Source organism: Vicugna pacos, chromosome 10, assembly GCF_048564905.1.
Source record: "Vicugna pacos chromosome 10, VicPac4, whole genome shotgun sequence".
In the NCBI taxonomy this organism is placed as follows: domain Eukaryota; kingdom Metazoa; phylum Chordata; class Mammalia; order Artiodactyla; family Camelidae; genus Vicugna; species Vicugna pacos.
Window position 1 is genome coordinate 28,188,718 of NC_132996.1, and position 24,658 is coordinate 28,213,375.

The following is a 24,658-nucleotide window of genomic DNA, read 5'->3' on the forward strand; positions in this document are numbered from 1 at the left end:
TAGACGAGGGAGGGTCTGTCAGAGGAACGGGACAGATTTTCCCTCTTTCCTGATTTTTTGTTGTTCTTTGCTTTTGAAAATCTTGTAATTTATTGAGGTGAGTTTTGCTCAATCCAAATAAAACTTAATTTATTGAAGACATCACGCCAGCAACCCTCTGAGTACCCAGGATGGGGATAGGCTGCCTGCAAGAGCCTGGTTCCACTTGCGACCAGCGAGGAACCCATGGCTGCCACACAGCCACAGTGCAGGATGGTACAGACCAGGAGACAGAACTAAGCAAACTGGATCTATACTGCCGAGATCCTTCCCCCGACCCCAACCGGCCCAATAATGTTAAAGTGCCTGCCCTCCCTAAACCCACACAGAAAAGCTTAAATAAATCCCAGCCCTGACCTTGGGCTTCCTTCATTTACGGATGGACACCCCCAGAATGGGGATTGGGAGAGGTCCTAGAAGAGCCCCTCTCACTGTGGTTCAGGCTGTGTGGAAGGCAGCAGGAACAGCGGTGAAAGTAGGGTCCCAGACGGACCCATATGGACCCCACGCCCCACCCGGGGCTGGATAAGGTCCGAAAGGGAAGAAAGCACCGGAATAACCAAGGTCCTCGGTAACCATGGCAACTGACCTCCGGGAGCCCCAGCTGTAACAGGTGAGAGGCAGGATGTCCCAATTAGGGCATTCCAAATGATTGGGCAGTAGGGAACGCAGATCCCCAATAAATAGGCAGAGAGGTACTGCCCTCCCCTCGTAACTTTTCAACTCTGGAGCTCTGGCTGGGCTTTTAAGGTGGGGTTGGGGAGTGGAGTTCCCAGCTTCGCAGTGCCACCGCCATCACTTGCTAAGCTGCAGGGTGTCCAGAAGGAGGCGCTTGTGAGCCGGATCCTGCACACCAGCTTCCTCCAGATCTTCCTCGGTGATGTCGCTGTAGGGGTAAGAGAGGCTGGGAGAAGGGCGAGGCGGTCCAGAGGGCCCATAGCTCCGCCCATGAGGCCAGATCCACCCCCACCCCCTCCAGCCCCGCCCCCACCTGAGAAACTCCAGGTCGTCCCAGCCATTGTGCACCAGGCCCTCCTCATAGCGCTCCAAGCCGATGGCCCGCAGCCAGGCGCCCATGCCTGCCTCGCCCAGCCCACCGGCCCGCCCGCCCTGCGGGCACGGACCCTAAGGGAAGAGGGCATGTCAGGGGGAGAATTATGGGTACCCACACACACAGAAGGACCTGCAGGCAGCCACATTCTACCACATGCTCTGGAGTGAGGAGAGAGGCAAGGAGCTGGGCTGATTCATGTGATCCCCAACTCTCCTGTGCCCAGCTCACAGCAGAAGGGACACCACTGAGTACTGAATCGTGAAGTAAAAGGACACCACAGTTCATGGGTAAGCACACCCAGACAGCAACCCATGGTCCACACACCTCCTCTGCCAGGTCCTCCTGGATGCTCTCTCGGATGCGAGGTGGAGGGAAGCTGAGAGGCCGGCCATAGTCGGAGGGCAGTCCCCGGGGTGGCTGCAGCTCCAGGGGGCTGGGCAGGAGCACAGAGCGGCCAGGCCCAGTGGGAGCATAGTCCACCTCACTCAGTGTCTTGGCCATCTGTAGCACTGAGCAGGAGCGATCATCCCCACTGGCTACCTCCCCCAGGAAAGTGCTGGTGGGTGAGGGGCCTGGGGGCAGTGGGGGCCTTGGATGGGCCTTGGGAGGTGGCGGGCCACGGGTCTCGCCTCCACTGCGGCCCCGGACCACTGGCCCTGGCAAAGAATCCAGGCTGGGGGGCAGGAAGATGGCTGAATCCGGCAGTGGTGGGGGTGGAAAGTCTGGAGGGGGCAGTGTGCCCCCCGACTCCTCATCAGATGAGCTCCCCTCTCCCACACGGGATGGCCGGTGGCGCCCAAGCTGTGGAGCAGGCACTGTGATGGCCACTTTGTTCTTGGTAGCAGGTGGGACAGGGGCCCTGGCAGGAGAGGGTGGTTCCGGAGGCAGCAGCTGGTGTGGGACCCCTTCAAGGACGTAGTAGGCAGGGTTATTGAAGCTGTTCTTGGGTGGGGGGGCTGCCACCCCTTCCGGCTCTGGAGCCCCCTCTGGCTTCAACCTGGGTTTGGGAGCAGGATAACTAAATCAGGACCCAGAAACACCAAAGGGAAGGCAGTGGGTACAGTGGAGGGAGAATTGGACTGGGACAGGAGTAAGGGCCCTTGATCCTAGACCTGCATGTACCTTGAGCACATCCCTTTCCCTCTCTGGTCCTTGGTGTCCTCATCTCTCCAACTGGGGATGCAGAGGAGTTGGATGAATAACCCCTAAACTTCCTTGCCTCGCTCACTGAAAGACTTTGTAAACTGTGAAAGTTGAGAATAAATGGGTGAAAACAGGTACCAGAAGGCAGGGTAAGAAGAGCCTTTAATGAGAATGACCTGCCAAATTTGGAAAGCCCCTGGAGGCATCTGAGGCCAATCTACTGGGGAATCTTACTCATAGATTCAAGTCAGTTTTACTCAAGCCTGGGGATAAAACTAAGGTGACTAATAACAGCTGAAGATGGTTGAAAACCAAACTGTACCTAGGGGTTTTTATTTGCGTTCAAGTGACAATTGGCTATAATTAAAAAGCAAGCCTCACTTTCCCAAAGTAGGATCCACAGAACAGTATAGTTGACCCTTGAACAACACAGGTTTGAACTGCACAAGTCCATTTACACTTGAATTTTTTTCAATAGTAAACACTGTAAGTATTATAAGATCTATGAGCCACGTGGTTGAATCCATAGATGTGGAACCTCGGATAAGGAGGAACCAGGGATATGGAGGGCTGACTATAAGATATACACCCCAAACCCCTGCCACGTTCAAGGGTCAACTGTAGTTCCCCAGGATATTAACAGTGATTATGTGGAAGTTTCCTGGCCCATTAAGTTTGGGAAGCTATATTCAACAGAGCTGAAAAAGGATTTCCTTCCTGTCCACATGATCAGAGCTTTTGCTGGTATCACTGTGCACTGGGAATATCTAAGAAAAGAATCTAGCAAGGACCATTTCCCAAACTCATTTGACCACAAACCCGTTTCCAGAGGGGCATCTTGTAGGACACCGTTTCATGGGTCGCCCCCAGGGAAATCTGTGCTGAGGCACAGGCCTTCTCCAAACAGAAGGCCCAAGTTAAGTCTGTTTACGTGGAGGGAGCTGTTGCAAAAACAATTTCTAATCCTATTTTTTAAGGCAGAATTGAGAGGAAAGGCTGAGTGTGTTCCCTTTGACTCAGAGAGCCACACCTACAGGGGGCCTGGCTGGCCAGAGTGGCCATGGGCATAGGGCCCTGGCACCTCTGGCCATATGGCAGCAGAGTGCCCAAGCGGCAGACGATCCCTAGGCTGGCCCTGAGAGCCATGCACAGCAATGGATAAATCAGAGGATGACAATTTCCCTCTCACCTGGGGGTCAAAGGCTCCTCCCGGGGAGCAGCTCGAGGTGGGGCTGGGGGCCTCCCAGTTGGTGGTGGTTTCTCTGATTCTTCAAATAACTTGGACAGCGGGCAGGAGGCCTCTGCAGCAGCTGGCTTGCGGCTCCCTGACCTGTCAGGCATGCACAAGGGAGGAGAGATCAAGTAGGAGCTGACCAAAAGCCCCAGCACCCCTTCATGTGACACCCAACACAGCCCCAGCTCACCTGGGCTCCTGGCTGCTTCGGGACACAGAGGGGGCTTTGCTCTTTGCTCCTGTCTCATCCTTATCAATACTGATCCACTCTGGGGCAGGAAGGGAAAGGAGACTCAGAGGGGACCTGGGGTACTGCATCCCAGACACCCAGTGGGCCTGCTAGCCCCCTCCCAGCTACTCCTCAGGGCAGACCCATTCTCAGCCCTGCCGCAGAACTTCCAAATATTCCCAGGATTCCAACATGCCCTCCCAGCACCCCAACACCCCCAGGCCTGCCCACACCACCCCATCTCATGCCCCACATCCCTCCCAATGGAGCCCCCACCGTAGAGTCGCTCACGGGTGCCCAGGCGCTCTGTGGGCACCCGCACCTTCATGGAGCCACGGATGTTGCCTGTCTCCTCGCCTCGGTGGGACAAGAAGGTCAGGAACTGCTGGGCTGTGCTGCCAATCATGGATTTGAGCGCCACCACGCACTCCCCTGGAGGGCAAATGACCAGCAGATTGCCAAGCCTTTCTAGGACCCTGCTCAGCTTTCTGTCCCCCTTGGCACTCCTCATCCCTCACCATAGGATTCGTAGCCATCCATGGACTTGACTGTGAGCAGAAGATGCTGGTCTTGCAGGTACTCAATGTCAGCCAGAATGGGCTTGAGCTGGGGAGCAGAGGCCCAGTGAGGAACAAGGCCCCACCCACCCCTCCTACTCTTGGTATCACTCACTCGACCATCATGCTTGTTCATGCTCACTCGCACTCCCCTCTCAAGGAAAGATCAATTTTTAACATAGAAGACACAACGCTGCACATGCCCTTCTTGGCACCTAACAGTATTATAACTCATTAATTTTCGGCACCCTCAATGGACTACACAGAACCTGGCACTTAGCAAAGGCTCAAGAAATATTTATGAACAAATAAAAGAACCAACTGCAACTTGGTCCCACACCCCTAAATAAAGCAAATGCCTTGGTCCTCACTCGTGCCCAGTTCCCCTACGTCCCCAACCCCATTCACAAGCCCGCTCTCCCAGGCAGGTTCCCCAGTGCTCTGCCACACCTCCCTCTCTGTGCCCTCACCCACAGGCCTCACCGTGGGCAGCTGGCGAGAGGACCACTGCACCTTGAGGAAGTTGATGTTGTCACTGCTCTGGGCATCATTCTCAAAGCTCTTCTTGTACTCTGGGTGGGGGTAGAGGACACCCAACTGAGTGCCACCTCCTGACTTCCCTTCCCCCTAACTAGGGGGCTGACCACTCTGGGCACCTCTGGCTTCCCATCCCCAGTGGCCCACACCCAGCCCTGGGCCCCAGCTCTGACCCTCCAGGCAGGTGGAATAGAACTCGATGAAGAATTTGGTGCGGCTGGCTGTCTTCACAATGGCCTCGATGCTCTCAAACTCGATGTAGGCCTGGTCTGAGGTTTTTGAAAGCCCTGAGGAGCAAAGGGAGGAAGGCAGATAGGAGGGCTGAGAGGGTGGCAGGAGGAACAGGACAGAGAGACTGAGCCCTGGGATGGGAAATCAGGAGCCCTGGCAGAATAGTAGGGAAGGCCAGGAGGGGGCCTCCTGATCCCAAGCAACCAACAGGGAGACCTCAAACCCAAGGATGAGACCATCGAAGAGAGGCTGGGGACTAGAGTGCCTGCAGGGAAGCCCTCCAACAACCCACGCCACCACCAGGCACATTCAGGTACACAAGGAGCCCTAGGCAGATACAGACACACATACACATTTACACTCACACATACATACCCACGCTCATGGGCATGTACCTCCCACAATGACCCAGGCACACGGACACCCTCACATCACATAGTCAGAAACATTCCTACACATACAGGTACACACCCAAACACAGACACAATGAGATATATTCAAACCTATGCACATCCCCAGGCACTTGCACCCACCCAGGTGGATGCCACACCCATGAGCACATCCAGAACTGTCACCTTTCTTGGAGATGAACTGAGAGGTAACTCCAACTTCAAATGTCCCAAACACGGGGGAGTGGTCACTGGTGACAATGTCATCCGTGCAACCTGGAAAGAGGGATAGGAATGGGGGCTCAGGGGAAAGCTTTCTACTCTCTGCTCCCACTTCCAAGGTGGAGTTGGGACAGTAACCACCCAGGATCGCCCATAACCCTGTCCAGAAGGCTCTGACCATAGGAATTGCAGATGATGTGGGTCTCAGGGTAGGATTTCCAGAGAATCCGGTCACACCAGGAAGGCACGTTGGTCCGGACCTGGGGCAGGGGATGGCAGAGTGGTGAGGCCGACAGCTGGGGGCTGCTCAGATGAAGCCCATGCTCCCACCACACTGGCCCCCAGTGCCCACCTCCCTCCTTGGATCCTCACAACACCCAGGATCACCCCCAAGGCCTCAGGGGGCCATAGAAGCTGGAGTGGTAATTGCAGAGGCTCAGACCCTTGAGCCCACATGCACTCTTGACTCACTGTAGCCCTGGGGGTCTCCCAAGGCTCAACCCATTCTCCTTACTCACCCCAGTTGGTTTCTGCTTGTGCCAGGCATACGTGTCTCGGGAACCCCGCTCATAGCGGTAGGTGGGCGGGAAGGAGATCTCCTCCTCACCTAGGAAAGGCGGGGGATGGGGGTTCAGAGGCCTGAAGGGCCAGGGATACCACAAGGACCCTGGCCCTCAGGACCCCCTGCTGGGCCCACACTCACTGAATCGGAGGAAGACCTTGTGCTTTTCCCGCTCCAAGTTGAGCTGGTCCACCCTGAGCAGGGGTTCAAACTCCTTTCTGCTGATGTAGTTCAGGATCTCCTGGGGTGAGGACACAAAGGCTGAAGACTTTCCCTCTTGAGCCAGAGCCAGAGGTGACAGCCCATCTGGCTCCCAGCCCAGCCTCCCTACCAGCCACCTGCCGGCCCTCTTTGCACCTGGATATCCATGTCTAGGCGGTAGTTGAGGTCCCCGAACCAGAAGAGGTGAGTGAAACGCAGAGAGATGTCAAAGGCACTGAGCTGCCGGTCGCCCAGCGAGAGCAGCCGCAGGATGTCCAGGTAGTTCTGGTTCCGCCTACAGGGGGAGGCCCCAAGGGCCAGGAGTCAGGGAGAGGTGTAAAGGTAAGTAAGAAGTCTCTGAGGTCAGAGATGGGTCAGGGATCAGGGTCCCTGGGGACAGAGGGAGGAGCTGGGGACAAGATCAAGGTCAGGGAAAGACAGAGGGATCTTAAATTGAGGTAAGGAAGAAGAGGTCTCTGGGAACAGGGATGAAGGAGGGTCAAAGACTAGAATATGGAAGATGGAATAGGTCTCAGGTGAATATAGGATGAGGCTAAAGAGACAATTGGGAAGGCACCCCCTCACCGGGCAGTCTTCTCATTTCCCGAGGTGAGGTGGCAATTCACAAAGCCAAACGAGGTGCCATTAAACATGAAGGAAACGCCCACAGCCCCCTTGTTTCCTGTCAGGGCAATAGAAGGCTTGAGTCACCCTCGGTGAGCTCCCCACTCTCCCCTCTGCCCCTCGAAGCAGCAGCAGGAAGATTGTCCCGACCCTCCCACATGCCATGAGGCAGGCAGGCCCCTGCACACACACCCCCACCTATCCTGGGGGTCCACATGGGGCACACACAGCCCAACTGGATGGACTGAGTCTGTCTGCATGTGTGAGCAGAGCCCCTGGAGATCACAGGGCATCCCAAGAGTGAAGGTGGAAGGACCTACAGGTTCTGGGCAGAATCTGTCCTGGAAGAGCACTGGGCTGCAAACTAGGAGACCAGGGCACTATGCTGGGTGCTGGGCTCCACCAAATACTAGCTGTGTGACCTTGGACAGGTCACTTGGTCACTCTGGGCTTGAGTTTTATCATCCATGATATGGAAGTAACTGTCCTGGCCCTACCTTCCTGGTGGGGCTGGAAGAGATTTAGAATATGAATATGCTTTGCAAAGTTCAAAGAGTTTAGAGAAGGGAAACCTGAGACTACCCAAAAGGGGGAGACCCTAGACCCAGGGCTGGAGAGGAAACAGGAAGCATGGACAGAGGAACCCCACCCTCCCCACTCACCCAGGGTGTTGGCAATGCCAGTCTTCACGCTGGACGTACTGACATGGCTGATGCGGTTCTCATGTTCTGGCTTGACCAGCACAGCCACCTTGATGTTCCACAGTGACTGCATGGCAATCTGGAGAGAGAGTGCAGGGTCACCCCTGCCCCAGGCCAGGCCACTGTCTGATTCCCTCCCACCCTGCCCACACTATAGACTGTTCTGGAAGTCACAGGATAGGAAGTAAGTCCTGCCACCTTTTTTCCTCCTGAGGGGCCAGAGGGAAAGAGGCCTTCCCACAGAATGAAGGACTCAGTTAGACCTCCTAAAGGACATACCCAGGGACCAGAGGGACAGCCAGTCAAGCTGTGCTCCCCAGGGGCTCCTCTGAGGTCAGGCAGGTTAGCTGGGGGCGGTGTGTGATAGTCAGAGGAGAGGGGCTAGACTAGAGGATGCCCCTCACCGGGCGGTAATCCAGATCTGTGAGCTCCTTGAGGCCCCCGCGGAGCAGGTCCAGCCATTCTCGGTCACCCACCGAGTTCTCCTGAGTCCCAAAAACATAGATGTCATGGGGTATGGTCACCGTGACCTCATCCAAGGTCTTCCCCAGACCCTTCGATGTGAACCAAGACGTCACATTTTTCGGAGGCGGCACACTTCCTGGAGGTGGAGGTGACGGGGGCAGTCAGGCCCCTGCATGGGGCCCTTCCTCTCTCCCGCCCCCGCCCCTGCCCGGGCCTGACCCATGTTCCAGGTGCCAATGAAGACAGAGATCATGTCGGGCTCGTCCTGCTTGGAGTGCTTATTCTTCATGAGCTGCAGCAGCTGGCAAAAGGCCTCCCGCTTCTGGGGGAACAATGGCCAGTCAGGGGCAGGTGGGTGGCCAGGAACCCCTTTCTATGAGGATACCCTGCTAGGTTGCAGGTCCCATGAAGGGAGGGATGTACCTGTCTGGCTCACCACCCTACACCCACTTCTCAAGTCCACAACAGTAAACATTCATTGAACGAACATCTGAATCTACCCTCATGTCACTCTCAATACACATACTCTCTGCCCCGTCAGACCCGTCCCGACATGAGGGATGACACGCCTATATCATGTGTTCCCTCTCTTCCCATCAAGCAGGGACCCCTCCAGCCCCAGCGGCCTGGACCACCCCGCCACTCACCCGGGCGCTGACAAAGATGAAGTCCTTGCGCTGTGTCCGGTCCTTCTCCTTTTCAAATACCACACCCAGCTTGTTCTGCACCCGCTGGGACTTAATGAGCTGGCGGACTAGAGGATGGAGGATGGGTCACACCAGCCTGTGCTCGGAGGCCTGGGGTCACCCTGACCCACCCCACCCAGGTTAGGCCCTGGCTCACTGCGGTCATGTGTGAAGGTTGTCCAGTCCTCCTGCGAGTCCCTCTGTCTGCGCAGCAGCACCAGCCGCCCACCCTCCACATCCACGCTCAGTGTGAACTTCTGTGACTTTCCGATCTTGGTCAGGTCACCCAGGGTCACATCCAGCTTCACCTGCAGGCCAGGAGGTAAGGAGACTGCTAAAAATACCCGGAAGCAGGCAGCACCCTCTTCACCTCCAATTGCCCTTTGCCTCGCGAAGCACCCCCCCACCCCCGCCATGTACCTCAAAGGCCTGCACAGGGATGGCCTTGGCCTTACGTGTGGATGGCTGCAGTGGGGCTGGGGGTACTGTGGAACTCATGTCCTGTAGGGCCTTCAGGGCCTGGAGAGGGCAAGGGCAGGGCAAGGTCAGGGACCATGCTGAGAGCTGGGTCAGGGAGGGGCATGGCTGATGTGGGGGTCAGTGCTGAACTGTAGATTCAGGGTTCAGATTAGTTAGGCCAATGCAAGTGGCCAGGGACGGGTGGTGAGTCAGGAGTCAGAGGTCAGGAGTCAGGGCACCTTCTTCTGGATGCCTGACAAGAAGTCCTTTAGCACTGACAGCTTCAGCACCAGGCTCTCTAGTTCCTGCTCCCCAGTCTGTGGTGGATTCTGCAGGAAGAAAGAATGAGGCTTATCTGTGAGGCCACCAAGCAGGAGGCCCCCCACCCAGCCCCAGAACATGAACCCACTCCCCAGAGGTCTCCCCACAATCCCACCTGCTGCTGCAAAAGGCGGGTCACCATGGGTGAGCTCTGCTGGTCAAACACCTTGGACAGGATCTCCAGGCCAGACAAGACCTTGTCCACCTCACTAGGGGAGATATCAGGTCAGAACTCCTGCCCCAACCCAAGTACAGGGAAGGGGGGTTGAGTGTGCAGTTTCAGTTGCCACCATGAGGATACAAGGATTCAGGCAAGGAAAAGTCAGGAGGTAACAGCGGGTTCCCCATTCAGGGCCAGAAGTCAAAGGTCAGGGTGTTTGTGTAGCAAGGGAGGGAAGAGGACAGGTCAGAGGTAAGGGCGCAGTGCACGGTGTTGGATGTCCCAGATACCTGTGCAGCCTCCGGCATGAGGTGGCGAGGGTGCGAGTAAGGTGGGGCAAGTTGCTGGCTCCGCCCCGCACAGCCTCCAGGTCCAGCCCATAGCTACCCTTCAGGTACTCGTGCGAGACTGTGCTCAGCCCATTGGGAGCACTTCAGGGAGGGGTTAAGAAGTCAATGGAGGCCCTGATGACCCTGTCCCAGCACCCCCACCCCATCCCTAGAGATGTACAACAGACTAGGGTGTCTGCCTCCAGGGCTGAGATGGGATGGGGGTCCCTGGGAGTGGGCTGGGGGCTTAAAGGTCTCCCCACCTTTGGTGAGGACACAGTTTTCAGAGGAGAAAGGGACTTCCTGCACCAGAGGGCACTGGGGTCTCACCTCTCAGCAGCTGGAGTTGTGGGCGTCTCAGGGGCTGGCAGGGGGCTGCTGGGCCCCAGAGGGGCAGAAATGCTGGTAGAGCCAGAGCGTGGGGGCAGTGGGGGCTTCTCATCCTCCCCATCTGTGGACAGGGGCCAGTGGGCAGCTGTGTGAGCCTCCTACCCTCAGTGAAGTATGGGGGGACACCATGGCTGTCAGAAACATCCATGGAAAGGGGGTAAAGGGCCCTGGCACTATGGTTAGCGGCAGGGGGCTTCAGGGGAGGCAGGTTGAGAAGATGGGGTGGGAAGAAGCAAGTAAAGTCTGGGGATGGGGGCAGGGAAGGCATTTGCATACTGCACCCCAGGCAGCACCTGAGGCATCTCGGTCATCTGGCAGGTCTGGCTCTCGCTCCCGCTCCACAGGCAGCAGCAGGGCGCACACCAGGCCCTGGTTGGGCTGGGCATACAGGCCGATGAGCTCCCCCAGGGTCTGGAAGCGGCGCACAGGCACACCCTGTGAGGTCTGCGGGCCAGCCAGAGTGGAAGAAGAGTCAGCCGGCAGGTCCCAAACCTTAGGCTGGAATTAAGGTCAGGAGTCAGGGTCCAAGCTCCTACCTGCACGGCCAGGAAATCTTCTCCATCAGGTAGAATTCGATATGTGTGCACATGCTTCTGATACCTGACAGTAAGGTGGAAAGTCAGAATCTGTCACCCCCAGGCTGGGGTCTAAGCCCTAAGGTACCCCTTCCTCCTGCCAAAGGCTTAGCCCCCAGGCCTCAGCTTGGTTTCCCTAGAACCATTTGCCCAGGCTATATAGGGTTAATGTTGGGGCCAGTCCACTCTAGCCTGCTAGTGCCAACAGAGCAGGAATGACCAACCCTTGCTCCCCCAACCCAGACCTGCATAGGCTCCACACCCACTGCAGGCCCTGGGAAGCAACAGGCAGCTCTTTTGTGGCCTCCACAGCTGTCTAAACAGCCCCTCTGGGCTGTGGTACCAGTCTGGGCCCCCCGCCAGAGTTAAGAGTCCTCAGCAGCCTGGGTAAACCCTGTCTGCATACATGGTGATGTGCTAACACGTGTGTGCCTGCTGCCTGTGTTTACGTTGGTGTCTGACTCTGCTGGAGTTGGGTTTGTCTGGGGCAGTTTTGCTGGGGGGTGTAGAGATATCATCCTAGGGCTTCCCCCCCACCCCAGGCACCAAGAAATTGGGACAATCCAAGGGGGCCTCCTATGGGAGACCTGGGCCTCTGGGAGCCCCAAGCTGAGGGGCAAGAGGGGTGCTGACAGATGGCAGCAACAGCTGAGCAGGTGACAGCTGAGCCTGGCCTGGATGGTACAGGCTGCACTCAGTGTGGGTGGAGGATCCCTCTGCAGTCACACCTCAGGGCAGGCTTGCCCAAGGGCACCACCTGGGCTTGTGTGTGCTGGGCAGGAGATGGGTATTGGCACCAAAGAGGACCAAATGCTTATTTGAGGAGACTACACCTCAGCCACAGGGCCATCCTCTCCCCTCAGGTAAGCCCCCTTCAGGGACTCTCTCCCGGCCACTGACTGGGCACAGGTGTCCATGTGTGACTGGGTGTCCTGATTTGTGGACTGTGGGTCTGTTTTTAACAGTAGTAGCATCCCATTAACTGAGCCCTGTCTCAGTGACAGGCTATGTACTCAGCATCCTACAGGCATGATCTCATTTAATCTTCACATTTTAAGGCAGATATTTTTATCTCTATTCTCCAGAAGAGGAAACTGAGGCTCAAAGAAGAAAAGCGATTTGCCTAAGGTCACAGAGCAAGTAAAAGGCAGAGCTGGGATTTAAGTCAGGACAGAAGCCAGGGCCTGTATCCTGGTCTGCTGGTTGAATTGTCTTCACCTGTTGGGCAGGGATGTGTCCTCAATGTTTCCCTGTGCATTTGGTGTCATACACAGGTAAGCAAGTAAGTTCTGATCACCCACCCTCAGGCTCCTAAGATGCAGGAAGCAGCCAGAATCAGTTGGTAAAGCTGAAGCCTCCACACCCAGATAGACCCTCACCCCATCTATCCCCTCCCCTGGCAATGGAACAAGGATTTTTCCCTCCTGAGACAATAATGTTGCTCATCCAGACACAGGCCCAGCTGTCCCCCTCCCACTCAACAGCTGACCCAACACCTGCCTCCCTCCCCTCCCTAATTAGGGGGTACGCCTCAGAGGGGGCTGAGACGCAGAACTCTAGGATATCCATCTGCCCCGGCTGTCCCTTGTCAGACTTGGGACAGAAGCTGAGACTTAGGGGACCCCTTCCTCTTCAGGTCCACTGCCTAGGCCAGGGTTTCTCAACCTGAGCACCACTGACATTTTGGACCACATAATTCTTCATTCTCAGGACTGTCCTGTGCATTGTAGGATGTTTAGCAGCATCCCTGGCTTCTACCCACTAGAAGCCAAGAGCACAATCCCGGGCGTGACAATGAAAAATGTCTCCAGGCACTGCCAAATGTCCCCTGAGTGGTAAAATCAATCCCAACTGGGAACCACTGGCCTAGGATGGTGTATTCCCAAAGATGTGAGGAGAATAGAGGGAACAGACATAGGAATAGGGGTTCCGGAGGCCTTCCAGGGCTAAGGAGGAACATAACTGGATCTAAAGAAAGTAGACCCACACCTCCCCACTTACTGCCTCCCACTCCAGAGGCGTACAGGAGCCCACCTAGTATCAGATCTCAGGGCTAGGGGGGTAGCTCAGGGAGAAGACTCCAAAACTGAAAGTGCACACTCACCCAATACCACTGCCACATCCGGCTGATGGGTACAAGCACAAGACCAGGCCCACTCAGAGAGCTGCCAAGTCCCACCCCGTGCTCAGCACCCATAGCTCAGGACTAGGGCAGTGGGATCGCAGAGCCAGGGCACACACTCACTCACTCACTGATTCATGAAATGACATGGCCCCATAGAGTCTCACCCGCCTTCTTCTCAACACCACCCTGCCCCAGACATACACAGACAGGCAGACCCCAACCTCAGTCCTGGGGGCACAGAAAGGCCCCCCAAGGAAGCCGCTGAGCACCCCCACACACCCCACCAGTTCCTCTGGCCCCAACTCCCACTCAGACACCCAATCCGTGTATAAACAGAAGTGCACATAATCGTGGAATGCACATTCTCACCCCTGCCGGGAGGGTGCCTCAGGGGGCCTGCCAGAGACTCCCTGCATTTTCCCCAATTACAGCCACCCTGGGCAGCAGGACCCCACACACTCTGCTCTCAATGCTCCAGAAAGTGGCCCCAGACACAAAGCAGGAAGGAAGAAGCCCTTTGCTCCCAGCATCCTTCCTCAAGCCCAGCAGAAAGCCAAAGCCCCCACTCTGGGGGGCGCTGGCGTCCCACTGTCCTAGGCCCTCCCCACACACTCAAGGAAGCCCGGGCCTTGCCCCCGCCCGACGGGATTCCCAGCCCCACTCACAGGACGCAGAGCGCGAAGGCTCCCGCCACGCTCTCGCTATCTCGGACCAGGAAGCTGCCATCGCGGCCTGCCCGGGCCAGCAGCTCCTCGGCGGCGGCGCGGCTCAAGTCGCGGTGGTACCAGGCGGGTGCTGGGCTGCCCAGAGCAGACCCCGGCCCGGCACCCCCCGGGCCCGGCGCTCCGCACGCCGAGGCCATGGCCCGCGCGGGCTCAGCGCCGCCCGCCCCCACCGCCGCGCGCCATCCGCCCCGGGACGCTTGGGGCTGAGGCTGGGGCCGGCCCCGGGTCCCGAGGTCGGGTCCCGGACCTGACGATCCGCGGGAGGGACCGAGCCGGGGATCGGGACTCCGCGCTCCGCCGCGCTTGCTGCCTGGTTTGCCGCGCAGCCGCCGCCGCCGCCAGCAGCGCTGGCCTCAACTTGAAGAGAAAGAAAAGTTTGTTCAGAGGCGACGGGGGAGGGGCAGGAGCGGAGCACAGTGCCGGGCGGCCGGCCCCCACCCCCACCACTCGGCCCACAGCCCGTCCCGCCCCTGCCCCCACCCTCTTCCCCGCGGGGAAGTTATCCTCAGCATTCCCGCAGGACCTGAGACCCCCCCCAAACCCCAGGGGTAGCCAGCCTCCCAAACCCCACAATGATCCTGCTCCGCCATCACCACCCGGAGATCCAGCCTCTAAACTCCCCCTTCGAAGCCAAAGTTCCCCCCATCCTGCGCCCCGACACTTCGGGATCCCGAATCCCTTCCCCTAATATTCGCAGTATGTCCCCCAAACTCCCACAAACGTCTGGTTCCACCCAAAGTCCTGTCCATTCGGCTCCCCAACAGACTCGTAATACCGAGTTACCAAAATCCGCGAAAGATACCATGACCCTCCTGTCTCTCCCCATCACCCTCACTTCCCTTAAAATCCAGCCTCCTCTTAGACCTGAACCCCCAAACTCCACTGGGTCCAAGTCCCGCGAGGGAATCCCCTGCAAGCCCCTAGACGAGGTCCAGTGTCCTCGAATCCCCATGCACCGTCCCTGGCAGCCCCTCTCAGCCGGAGCAGAGCCCTTCCCCCTTCCCGGCCAAGTTCCCTGGCACCATCCCCCATACACGAAGGCCCCGGCGTTGAGGGGTTCAGCAGTCCGAGACCAGGCCTCCCCTTGCTCATCTAGAAGAAAGTTCCCTCAATCCCCTGCGCTCCCGACCTCTCCTCAGAACAGCGGCTACCGCGCGCAGACCCCCACCTCCCGGGCTGCTCCGATGTCCCCTTCCCCCTGGAAGCGGCCCTGGGCTCCTCAGCGGCCACTTAAGATGGCCATCCTCCGCTGCCGCACCCCCCTCGCCTTCCGCCCCGCCCGCCGCTCCGCCCCCGCGGCTCTCTGCAGAGCCGGGGGTAGCACCCGCGCCCCGCCTCGCCCGGCCGGGCACCTGGATCCCGGCACCGCTGACCGGCCGAGTGACCTCGGGCAAGTCACGGTCCCTCTCCCAGCCTCGCCTTCCTGCTCTGTAAGATGGGGATAACGTTATGAGGGCAGATTTAATGGGACTGTGCTTATAAAGCTCTCGGCACGGGGCCTGGCATCCAGTGGGCGCTCCCGAACGGCGGCTATTTTTATTATTAATTAAGGAGTAACGAAGGTGACAGCTGTGTAAACTGTAAAGCGCGGCGGCGGAACGAATGGGTATTATTAGCACCCGCCTCCGCCCCAGCTACTCCCTACAAGTCAACAAACTTGAGCTTTTGTGGGCGGGACGGGGAGCCCGGCGCTCCGTAGATCCGGCACGCTTAGAAGCCTCAGGCCCCTTCCTCTAGAGTTAAGAACAGGAGGGCCCCCAGGCCGAGGGGTAGGGGGCGGGGCCCTTAGGAGGGTCTGGCCCGGGGCCCTTAGGAGGGTCTGGCCCGCCCCTTCCCAAAAAAAGACCTAGCCGGTGGCGGCGTCTCCGGGGAGTCCGCTTCCTGCCCCGCCCCTCCGCCGCCTGGCTCCTTAAAGGCGCAGGTCTCCACACACAGTCTCACGGCTGTCAACTCTAAGGCCGCTGTGGGAGGATCCCCTTTAACCTGGGAGAGAACTTTAACTTTGCTGAGTAGAACCTGTGTCTGGGTCGGTACCGAAGAGCACCTTCCTCTGTTTCAAATGCGCATTGGTTTCCCTCAGCTGGAGCAAAGCCTGGGACGGGGAGGGGGCTCTGTGGGGCCTTCCAGACTGGATAAGTATAACGACTGAGAGCCGCGCACACGCTCAACAGTGTCTCAAGACCCCTCCAGGAACCCAATAACTCGCCCTCCAAACTGTACCAGACTTGCCCCTCAGTCATCTCTGGTATGAGGGAAGCACTCTGGTGCAGCGCGAGAGACCTGGACTCCGAGTCTTCACCCCTGGGTTCTCGTCCTAGCTTGAACACCCACCTACCTGCCTGCCGTTTTCACACAGGTATCTGCGCCTCTCTGAGGAGAACTGTGGTTGGGATGTGGAGAAAAAGACCTCCCCAAGGGAGAAGGGGAAGCGGGAGGCCTAGAGATAAACTCAGGCCCGGTTCCTGGGGGCTGTGCAGCGACAGAGCAGCCCTCCAGGAGGGGACAAAGGTGTTGGAGAAGAAGCTCCTGCCTCTGGGAAGCCCCTGAGAGTTTTCCACTCCTCTTTCAGCCCCGCCTCCAGGACACATCGGGGTGAACCGGTGCAAGGCTCTAAAACATTTCCTCCCCAGGGACCTCACAGACTGCGCTCCTAAGTAGGCTCTCTTCCTCCCCTGAGGCTCCCAATCCCCAGCTCTGCCCCTTCAGTCCACATCATGTGTGAATTTGTTTTCACCCGCCTGGACTCCCATGCCCAGCTTTCCCATAGCGGCAAAGCTGAGCACAGAGCCAGGCAGACAAGGCCTGAGGGAAAGGAGGGGTATTTGGGACCCAATATAAATAGTGAAGTCCTGGACTTGGCTCTCATTTCAGGCTACAAGAGCAACAGGATCCCTAAGGACTATTAATGTTCAGGCACTGGGCTCACGTGCTTTGTAGGCAATATTTCACAAGGATTATGATCTCCATTTTACTGAGGAGGAAACCAAGGTTTCCTCTAAAGCAGTTAAGCAACTGTTTCACTTTAACATAGTGAGTAGCAGAGCTGAGATTCAAACCCAGGTTTCAATTCTCTAATCTGAAGGAATCCAAAGGCTATGGAATCTGTCCTCTTCGGTCCACAAACTCACAACTAAAGTAATTCATCAGATACGAATGTGTTGACTTATTTATTAGAACTGGCTGTCACAGAAACCCCAAGCCCCACCATGGAGCAGGAACTGGATGACAGGGGGATGGGTAAATGGATGAAGGCATACTTATGGCTCCCTCATTTGTGGAAGCATAGCTGAGCCCAGCCTGGCCAGCAAAGCTGGGGACAGGCAGAGGGGACCATCTGGGGAGGGCTGGACTCAGTCAAGGAGCCAGAGACAGCATCAGAGCCAGGCTGAGAAGACAAGGCCCAATCCCCTGGGGCATGGCCCCAGCATTCATGTCCAAAGCATAGAACCTCGCCACCTCCTCATTGGGGTTGCCCTGGGCTGTATCAAACCACATCTGGATGCAGCGGCCGCTGCCCCGGCTATAGTTGCTGACCTTGTAAGAGTGACTCCAGACACCCTCACACAGGGCTGTAGGCGTGGGGAAGTAGGACTCAAATGTGCTGCAGGTGGCCCCTGCTGGACACCTGTTAGATCCTATGAGGGAGAGAGGGTGGGCACTGACATTCAGCCCCTGAGCCCAGAGTTCATCTCTGGCCACCTCTAGAAATCTTTTCCCCACCCTCAATCCTCAAACCCCCTTTCTCCAACCACACCTCCATGGCCCCGCCCAGGCCCTCACCTGAAGTCCAGTTCCAGCCCTTCTGCCAGTTGGTCTTGCATGTATAGGAGGTGCGGCAGTCTTCCCACCAGCTCTCACAGTCCTCTTTGCACAGGGGCACATTCAGGAACCGTTCTTTGCGCCAACTCTGGTTCACCTGGGTGGGTGGTGCAGGTGGAGGGGCTCCAATCAGCCAGGGATATTGGCAGGAACAGCCATGACTGAGTTGGAGGGCATCGTGCTAGGGTAGGGTGAAGAAGACACCAGTACCTCCTGGATCCAGGGCCCCAGATTGGGTGAGCACTCGTAGAGACAGTTGTCCTGGATGAAGTGGCGCTTGCAGGTGGGCTCCATCTTGCCACAGTGGTCCAGGTTAAAGTTATACAGGAGGGAGATGTCCTTGTGCAGCTCCTGGCTGACGCTGGCAGTGCAGCAGGCGTTCTTCTTCCAGGGAATGCACTGGGTGGGGAAGACCCGAGACTAAGAATTTCCCCCACCACAGCCTTTGCCACCTCCAGCCTCTCCACAGTTGCTTCTTGCTCTCCTTCCCCAGGTACGTTGTCCTAGAAACACTCACTATGAGGGCCCCCCTGAACTTGGCCTCCAAGAACTCCCATCTTGGGGGAGACTCAGTTACAACAGTCTGTTGAGGCGGTTGGGTTGTGAGAGCCTGGGAGAGACCCTGACTTCGGGGACAATAGCTATCATTTATACAGTGCTTAACACTTTATAAAAGGTAATTAACTCACTAAAAAATAATTCCTTATTTTATGCCAGTTACTATTCTACATGCTGGGAATACAGCAGAGAACAAAGCAGATATGTGTGTTCAGGTCAGGGGAGACAGTAAGAAATTAAAAGAGAAAAAAAAATGCCATTGGTCAAGGTCTGATCAGTTATGTGGAGAAGATTACAGCAAGGAATGGGACTATGGAGTTTGGGATGATTGTTGAAATTTTAAATAGAGTGGTTGTATAGATAAACAACAAGTTCATACTGTCTAGCGCAGGGAACCATATTCAATATCTTGTGGTAACTTACGGTGAAAAAGAATATGAGAACAAATATAGGTATGTTCCTATATGACTGAAGTATTGTGCTGTACACCAGAAAGTGACACAACATTATAAACTGACTATACTTAAATAAAAATATGTGACAGTATCAGAAAAAAAAATAGGGTGATTGTGAAAAGCCTCACTGGAAGGTGGAAAGTGAGCAAAGGAGGAAATGGAACACGCTATGCTGTAATATATGTTGAATAACTTTATTCTCAGCAAGTATTAAGATTCTTAAGATCTGTATCCCCAGTAGCTAGGCCACTGCCAGACACAGAGCAGGCCCACAAAAATATTTGCTGAGAAAGTAAATGAAAGACTTACTTATGTTTTCCGAAATCTAAACCTAACTCCATCTTACATATACACACACCAAATTTTAGCAAGTTTTTTATATTGACCAGATCTTCCAGGACTGCAAATACAATAGGAAGGCTATACTCTCTGATTTGTTTTACTGGAGTTATTTGCTACTTTAGAAAACATTGTCACTGGTAGAAACACTGCTTGGAGTATCTTAAAGTATTGAAGTTGCCAATAGAACACATCTGTCTCAATCTTTACTGTAGCTGCTCCATTCATAGTGATTTTTAGGGGAAAAAAAAAGTAAATGTGCTATTTTGTAATGACTTCTAATGTAGTCACACCAGTGCATTGACCTATTGAAATATATAAATATAAATTACTTTCTTTTTGCTTTGTGTTACCGATAGAGTTATGTTGTTACCTTCTAAATTAAATGTGCAGATGAGTTCTGTTAGCTTTGAATTTCATTCCAGGATAGAAAAGAGAGTCTAAATCATAAAAAAGAGACATGGAGTCTAGAAAGGCCACAAACAGCTGACATATTTTCAAGGTTGTGTGTACGTGCAGCAGCTATGGCCTGTATCACAGTCATAAAGGGCCTTCTCCTCCTCTGTACTCTGCATTCCATAGAACTGGCACATAGTAAAGGTAGGAAGAGCCAAACCTCCCCCATAGTCTTTCACCTTTGTACCCCTAGAGGTGCCCACCCCAGTACTACCCCTACCCCACCACAAGAGTGAGTCCTGTTCTATTCCTCTGTGTGTCACTGTGCTTCTCTGGGCCTCAGTTCCCTTGTTTGTGGCATGTGGAGGAGAACATCATCTACCCACATCACAGGACCCCTGGAATATGGAATCAGGCACAGAAAAATACACGACACCTAGTAGGTGTTCAATGAATGATTATTCCAATTACTGCCGACAGGATATCTTTTTCTGAACAGGCCACCTCTAGGATCCCCTCAGCCCCTCCCCCACCACCCTGACTCCCTCTTCCTGTCTGAACAAGCCCCATCCCCAACAGGAGCCACCCTCCGTCCTCACCTGGTCATGCAGCTTGTCCTCAGGGCCTGGCTTTACCTTGTGGTGCTTGGCGTCCATGCAGACATTGAGCAGATCTGTCCTGGTCCGGGCGCTGCACATGGAGGCCATCCAGGCCAGAAACAGCACAAGTGGTGTCAATTTCCAGGGCATGTCTTTCTCTTTCTGCAGAGGCAGCTGTGATTAGGGAGGCCAAGGCCTGAGGGGAGAGAGCCCCATGCAGGGTGCCCCCTTCAGTTCCTGCCTTGGTCTCCCCGACTCCATAGTGAAGGAGGGGATCAGACCCTGTTCCTTCAGTGCTGGGGTCCTGAGGCTCCTTGAGGCTGAAGTAGAGAAGATTGGTAGAACGAGGGGCTCCCTCAGTCCAGGCTTGGAGGGCTCAGAAGGGAATCTGGGAACAGGGGTTGGGCCCTGGAGAAATCTTCCCAAGTGGAAGGAGAGGCCTTATGCCCTAACCTTCTCTCTGGACTTGATCTAAGAAAAGTAGTTAAGTATGAAAAGGGCCAAGGACACAGCACCCTCATCCTGTGTCCAGCAAGTGCTCTGCCTTTACACCCTGGGTCACCCAGTTTCCCGTGCCAGCTCAGAAACACTGTTAACCTAGGGGTGGCTGTGACCTAGCTCTGCTGAGTCCCCCGGATCAGCATGAGGATCAGGTGAGGTAACAGACAGGATGGTGTTTGGCTAAATGATCCAGAAATGACAAGGGTGGTTTTTAAACAGCTTTGCTTTCTCAGGTTTTTTCCTTCCCTGTTCTCTGAAAGTTGTTTGTTTCCTCTTGCCCTGCATCGTGATGCTGGCCTCCTCAGCTCTTTCTGGGCAAATGCACCAGGTCCCTACCTAATGCTTTAAAAAACAAATGTAGGACCCTAGGACCTGAGAGACAACATAAAAGTCCCCCACATTGGAGCTGCTAATCTGACAAGCACTTAGAGTTGTCGGAGGCCCCCTGGCAAAAGTGACGGTCCCCTTCTCTGTTCATGACTGCCCTCACCTTCCAGCCACTCATTACAGACCTGTTCCTTTAGGCTCCGTCACTGAGGTACCTAAGAGCTTATAATGGAGATTTCTTCTCCCTCACCATCCCCACATGCAGTTGATAACCAAGCCCTGGCAAGGGTACCCCTTAAAACCTTTCTGGAGTTTACTTCCTTTGACTTGGTGTTTGGGGTAAGGTCTTCCCTCTTCCAGTTTCTTCCCCTTCAAGTCACCTTCCCCACAGGAGCCAGAGTGAGCTTTCTAAAGAAAGCTGTGCCCCTCCCCTATGCGCCAACCCGCCAAGTCTCCCCAGTGCCCTGTCACCCTTCCCTCCTTAGGGCACCTTGCCTGTGCCTTCTTTGCTGCTGGGCACACACACAGCTCTGTCTGGACTGGCCTCTCCGAGCTGGCAATGGCTCCAGGCCCCTGGACTGTCCCCAATGGTCTCTGTCCTCAGCACAGGGCAGACTGACTAAGAGCACTGGTAAGCATAAATATAATTTCCTCTTTCAGCTCTTCTCCTGCTCTTCCTTCTTTCCAGATCCCACCCTCTTCAAGGTTCCTTTAGTCTTTCAAGTGATCCATTCCTGTTTGCATTCGTCTCTTTATATATTAATTTACTCATTCCAGGGTCCACACATTCAACATTCATCTAGATGATTGCTCATCTCCAAAAAGGATCTGAATTTTTGACCCCACATGGTTGTTAGGGTAATACTAACTTGAGAGGAATGAGACCTAATGAGGAAGAATCCAGGCTCTGGGGCCAGGTCATAAGACCTAGTGATAGCTCCACCCCTCCTACAGCCCTGGGAGATATCACTGAATCTCAGCTTCAGTTTGCTCACGAGAAAACTGTTGAGAATTATATGTGGAAAAGCCTGGAATATACTGAGTAGGCTTTTTAAAAATTTTTATTTGACTATAGTTGATTTATAATATTGTTTTAGTTTCAGGTTTACAGCTTCAGATTCTCTTCTATTATAGGTTATACAAGATGTTGAATGTAGTTCCCTGTGCTATACAGTAAATCCTTTTTATTTATCTAGTTTATATATGGTGGAATATATATATCTGGTAATCCCATACTCCTAATTTATTCCTCCCCTTCCTTTCCCCCTGGTAACCATAAGTTTCTTTTCTATGTCTGTGAATCTGTTTCTGTTTTGTAAATAAGTTGATCTGTATTTTTTTTAGATTCCACATTAAAGTGTTATAATATTTGTCTTTCTCTGCCTGACTTCACTTAGTATGATAATCTCTAGGTCCATCCATATTGCTGCAAATGCCATTATTTCATTCTTTTTTATGGCTAATATTCCCTGTTGTGTGTGAGTATCTCACATTTTCTTTATCCATTCATCTGTTGATGGACATTCAGTTTGCTTGAGTAGGCTTAAATGGCAGCTATCGGATTAGTTTATGAGCAGCCAGGTGGAAACAGGTAGAAGTTGAGGTGCAGAAGACAACAGTCATGGAGAGAAATTGTCTCAAATCTGGTAAATGATAATATCTCATCATCTAGCATTTCTGTAAACATAACTTAGCAATTTTTTAGCCTTTAAAAAATTGTGGTAAAATACACACTTGATAAAATTTACTGTCTTAATGATTTTAAGTGTACAGTTCAGTAATGTTAAGTATATTTGTGTTGCACAACAGATCTCCAGGATATTTTCATCTTGTAGAACTGAAACTGTATTTCCATTAATGACTAACTCCCCATTTCCTCCTGCCCTTCAGTCCCTGGCAACCGCCATTCAACTTTCTGTCTCTATGAATTTGACTACTCTAGATACCTCATATAATTGGGATTATACAACATTTGTCCTTTTGTAACTGGCTTATTTCACTTAGCATAATGTCCTCAAGGTTCATCCATGTGTCAGAATTTCATTCCTTTTTATAGCTGAATAATATTCCATTGTATGTATGTACCACATTTTATTTATCCACTCATCTATCCATGGACATCTGGGTTGCTTCTACCTTTTGGCCATTGTGAAGAATGCTACTTTGAACACAAGTGTACAAATACCTCTCTGGGACCCTGCTTTCCATTATTTTGGGTACATAATCAGAAGTGGAATAGCTGGATCATATGGTAATTCTATTTTTAATTTTTGAGGAACTGTCATACTGTTTTCCATAATGGCTCCACAATTTTACATTCCCACCAACAGTGTACAAGGATTCCAGTTTCTCTACATCCTTGCCAACATGTTATTTTCTGTTTTTTTTTTAATAGTAGCCATCATAATGTTGGTGGTATGTCATTGTGGTTTTGATTTGCATTTCCCTAATGATTAATGATGTTGAGCTTCTTTTCATATGCTTGTTGGTCATCTGTACATCTTCTTTGGAGAAATGTCTATTCAAGTTATTTGCCCACTTTTAAATTGGGTTATACTTTTCTTTGTTGTTGAATTGTAGGAGTTCTTTATATATTCTGGATTAACCCCTTATCAGATATATGATTTGCAAATATTTTCTCCCATTCTGTATGTTGCCTTTTCACTTGGTTAATTGTCTTTTGCTGCACAGATGTTTTAAATGTTGGTATAGTCTAATTTGTCAATTTTTTTCTTTTGTTGTCTTGCTTTTGCTGTCATAGCCAGTAAATCATTGCCTAACATAATGTTATGAAGCTCTTCCCATATGTTTTCTTAAGGAATTTTATAGTTTTACCTCTCACATTTAGGTCTTTAATCCCTTTTGAGTGAATTTTTGTGTATGGTGTAAAATAAGGGCCCAACTTTATTATTTTGCAGGTGAATATCCAGTTGTGTCCCAGCGCCATATTTCGGGAAATATGACTATTCTTTCCTCCATTGCATTGTCTTGGCATCCTTGAATCTGGACTCTTGGTTCTATTCTATTGATCTGTATATCTATCCTTATGCTACTACTACACTGTCTTAATTATTATAGCTTTGTAGTGAGTTTTGAGATCAGGAAGTGTGACTCCTCCAATTTTGTACTTTTTTAAGATTGTTTTGGCTATTGTGGATCTCTTTCATGTCCTTACGGATTTTAAGATCAGGTTGTCAGTTTCTCCAAAAAGCCAGCTGGGATTTTGATAAGGACTGAGTTGACTCTGCAGATCAGTTGGGGAGTATTGTACTCTTAACAATGTTAAGTCTTCTGATTGATGAACATGGAATTTCTTTCCGTTTATTTAGTTTTCGAATTTCAACAGTGTTTTGTAATTTTCGGTCTACAAGTCTTTTACTTCATTTGTTGGGGTTTTTTTTTTTTTCTATATATTTTATTCTTTTTCAGGCTATTGTGAAGGGGAATTGTATTCTTAAATTCATTTTTGTTTTGTTCATTGCTAGTGTATAGAAATACAATTGTTTTTTGTTTATTGACCTGGTATCCTACAAGCTGGCTGAACTCACTTATTAGTAATAATCGTGTTTTTGAGGATTCCTTAGGATTTTCTGTATAGAGTGTCATATCTGTGAATAGAAATAGTTTTACTTCTTGCTTTCCAATCTGTATAGGTTTTGTTTCTTTTTCTGCACCAGTAGCCCTACCTACACCCTCTGTACAGCAT

At 53.1% G+C, this 24,658-nt stretch overlaps 3 protein-coding genes across 7 annotated transcripts in view; 1 reads left to right on the forward strand and 2 right to left on the reverse strand.

The window, feature by feature from the left end:
• Window positions 1-112: 112 nt before the first annotated feature.
• Window positions 113-15,233, reverse strand: INPPL1 (inositol polyphosphate phosphatase like 1). Of its 2 annotated transcripts, XM_006220498.4 has the most exons (29): window positions 15,127-15,233; window positions 13,899-14,315; window positions 11,070-11,133; window positions 10,827-10,977; window positions 10,474-10,594; window positions 10,105-10,245; window positions 9,770-9,863; window positions 9,573-9,662; window positions 9,295-9,393; window positions 9,032-9,182; window positions 8,836-8,942; window positions 8,408-8,510; window positions 8,128-8,324; window positions 7,685-7,802; window positions 6,984-7,080; window positions 6,555-6,693; window positions 6,339-6,438; window positions 6,154-6,242; window positions 5,814-5,895; window positions 5,600-5,689; window positions 4,967-5,080; window positions 4,740-4,828; window positions 4,218-4,305; window positions 3,976-4,131; window positions 3,661-3,739; window positions 3,426-3,566; window positions 1,418-2,090; window positions 1,031-1,164; window positions 113-925 (listed from the first exon to the last, which is right to left on the reverse strand). In XM_006220498.4, the coding sequence occupies exons 2-29, from the start codon at window positions 14,093-14,095 to the stop codon at window positions 835-837; spliced, it is 3,795 nt and encodes a 1,264-aa protein (XP_006220560.3). In that variant the 5' UTR covers window positions 14,096-14,315; window positions 15,127-15,233; the 3' UTR covers window positions 113-834. The 2 variants fall into 2 exon arrangements, with proteins under 2 accessions (XP_006220560.3, XP_031536808.1); XM_031680948.2 differs by lacking the exons at window positions 113-925; window positions 1,031-1,164 and having other exon boundaries at window positions 1,956-2,090; window positions 4,022-4,131.
• A 39-nt stretch (window positions 15,234-15,272) lies between these two features.
• Window positions 15,273-24,658, forward strand: part of ANAPC15 (anaphase promoting complex subunit 15) — a 72,186-nt gene continuing 62,800 nt past the window's right edge. The window contains exon 1 of one of the 2 annotated variants that reach the window (XM_072969324.1): window positions 15,273-15,388. The gene's annotated coding sequence lies outside the window, so the exon portion shown is untranslated. Of the gene's footprint in view, window positions 15,389-15,980; window positions 16,315-24,658 lie in introns of those variants that run through there. The other variant, XM_072969323.1, reaches the window with a different exon arrangement.
• LOC102535143 (folate receptor beta) lies at window positions 17,122-21,561 on the reverse strand. Of its 3 annotated transcripts, none has more exons than XM_015238482.3 (5): window positions 21,443-21,561; window positions 20,125-20,286; window positions 17,988-18,176; window positions 17,739-17,874; window positions 17,122-17,593 (listed from the first exon to the last, which is right to left on the reverse strand). In XM_015238482.3, the coding sequence occupies exons 2-5, from the start codon at window positions 20,272-20,274 to the stop codon at window positions 17,313-17,315; spliced, it is 756 nt and encodes a 251-aa protein (XP_015093968.1). In that variant the 5' UTR covers window positions 20,275-20,286; window positions 21,443-21,561; the 3' UTR covers window positions 17,122-17,312. The 3 variants fall into 3 exon arrangements, with proteins under 3 accessions (XP_015093968.1, XP_015093969.1, XP_072825416.1); XM_015238483.3 differs by having other exon boundaries at window positions 21,448-21,549; XM_072969315.1 differs by having other exon boundaries at window positions 20,125-20,320; window positions 21,443-21,545.

Coding starts and splice junctions, on each gene's coding strand:
- INPPL1 (XM_006220498.4), bottom strand. CDS start 14,095: ATGGCCTCGGCGTGCGGAGCGCCGGGCCCGGGGGGTGCCGGGCCGGGG. Junction 10,978..11,069: donor AAGATTTCCTGGCCGTGCAG/GTAGGAGCTTGG, acceptor GCTGGCCCGCAG/ACCTCACAGGGTGTGCCTGT. Junction 10,595..10,826: donor AGATGACCGAGATGCCTCAG/GTGCTGCCTGGG, acceptor CCCTGTCCACAG/ATGGGGAGGATGAGAAGCCC.
- LOC102535143 (XM_015238482.3), bottom strand. CDS start 20,274: ATGCCCTGGAAATTGACACCACTTGTGCTGTTTCTGGCCTGGATGGCC. Junction 18,177..20,124: donor AGGACAAGCTGCATGACCAG/GTGAGGACGGAG, acceptor TTCCCCACCCAG/TGCATTCCCTGGAAGAAGAA. Junction 17,875..17,987: donor TGGGGCCCTGGATCCAGGAG/GTACTGGTGTCT, acceptor CCACCCACCCAG/GTGAACCAGAGTTGGCGCAA.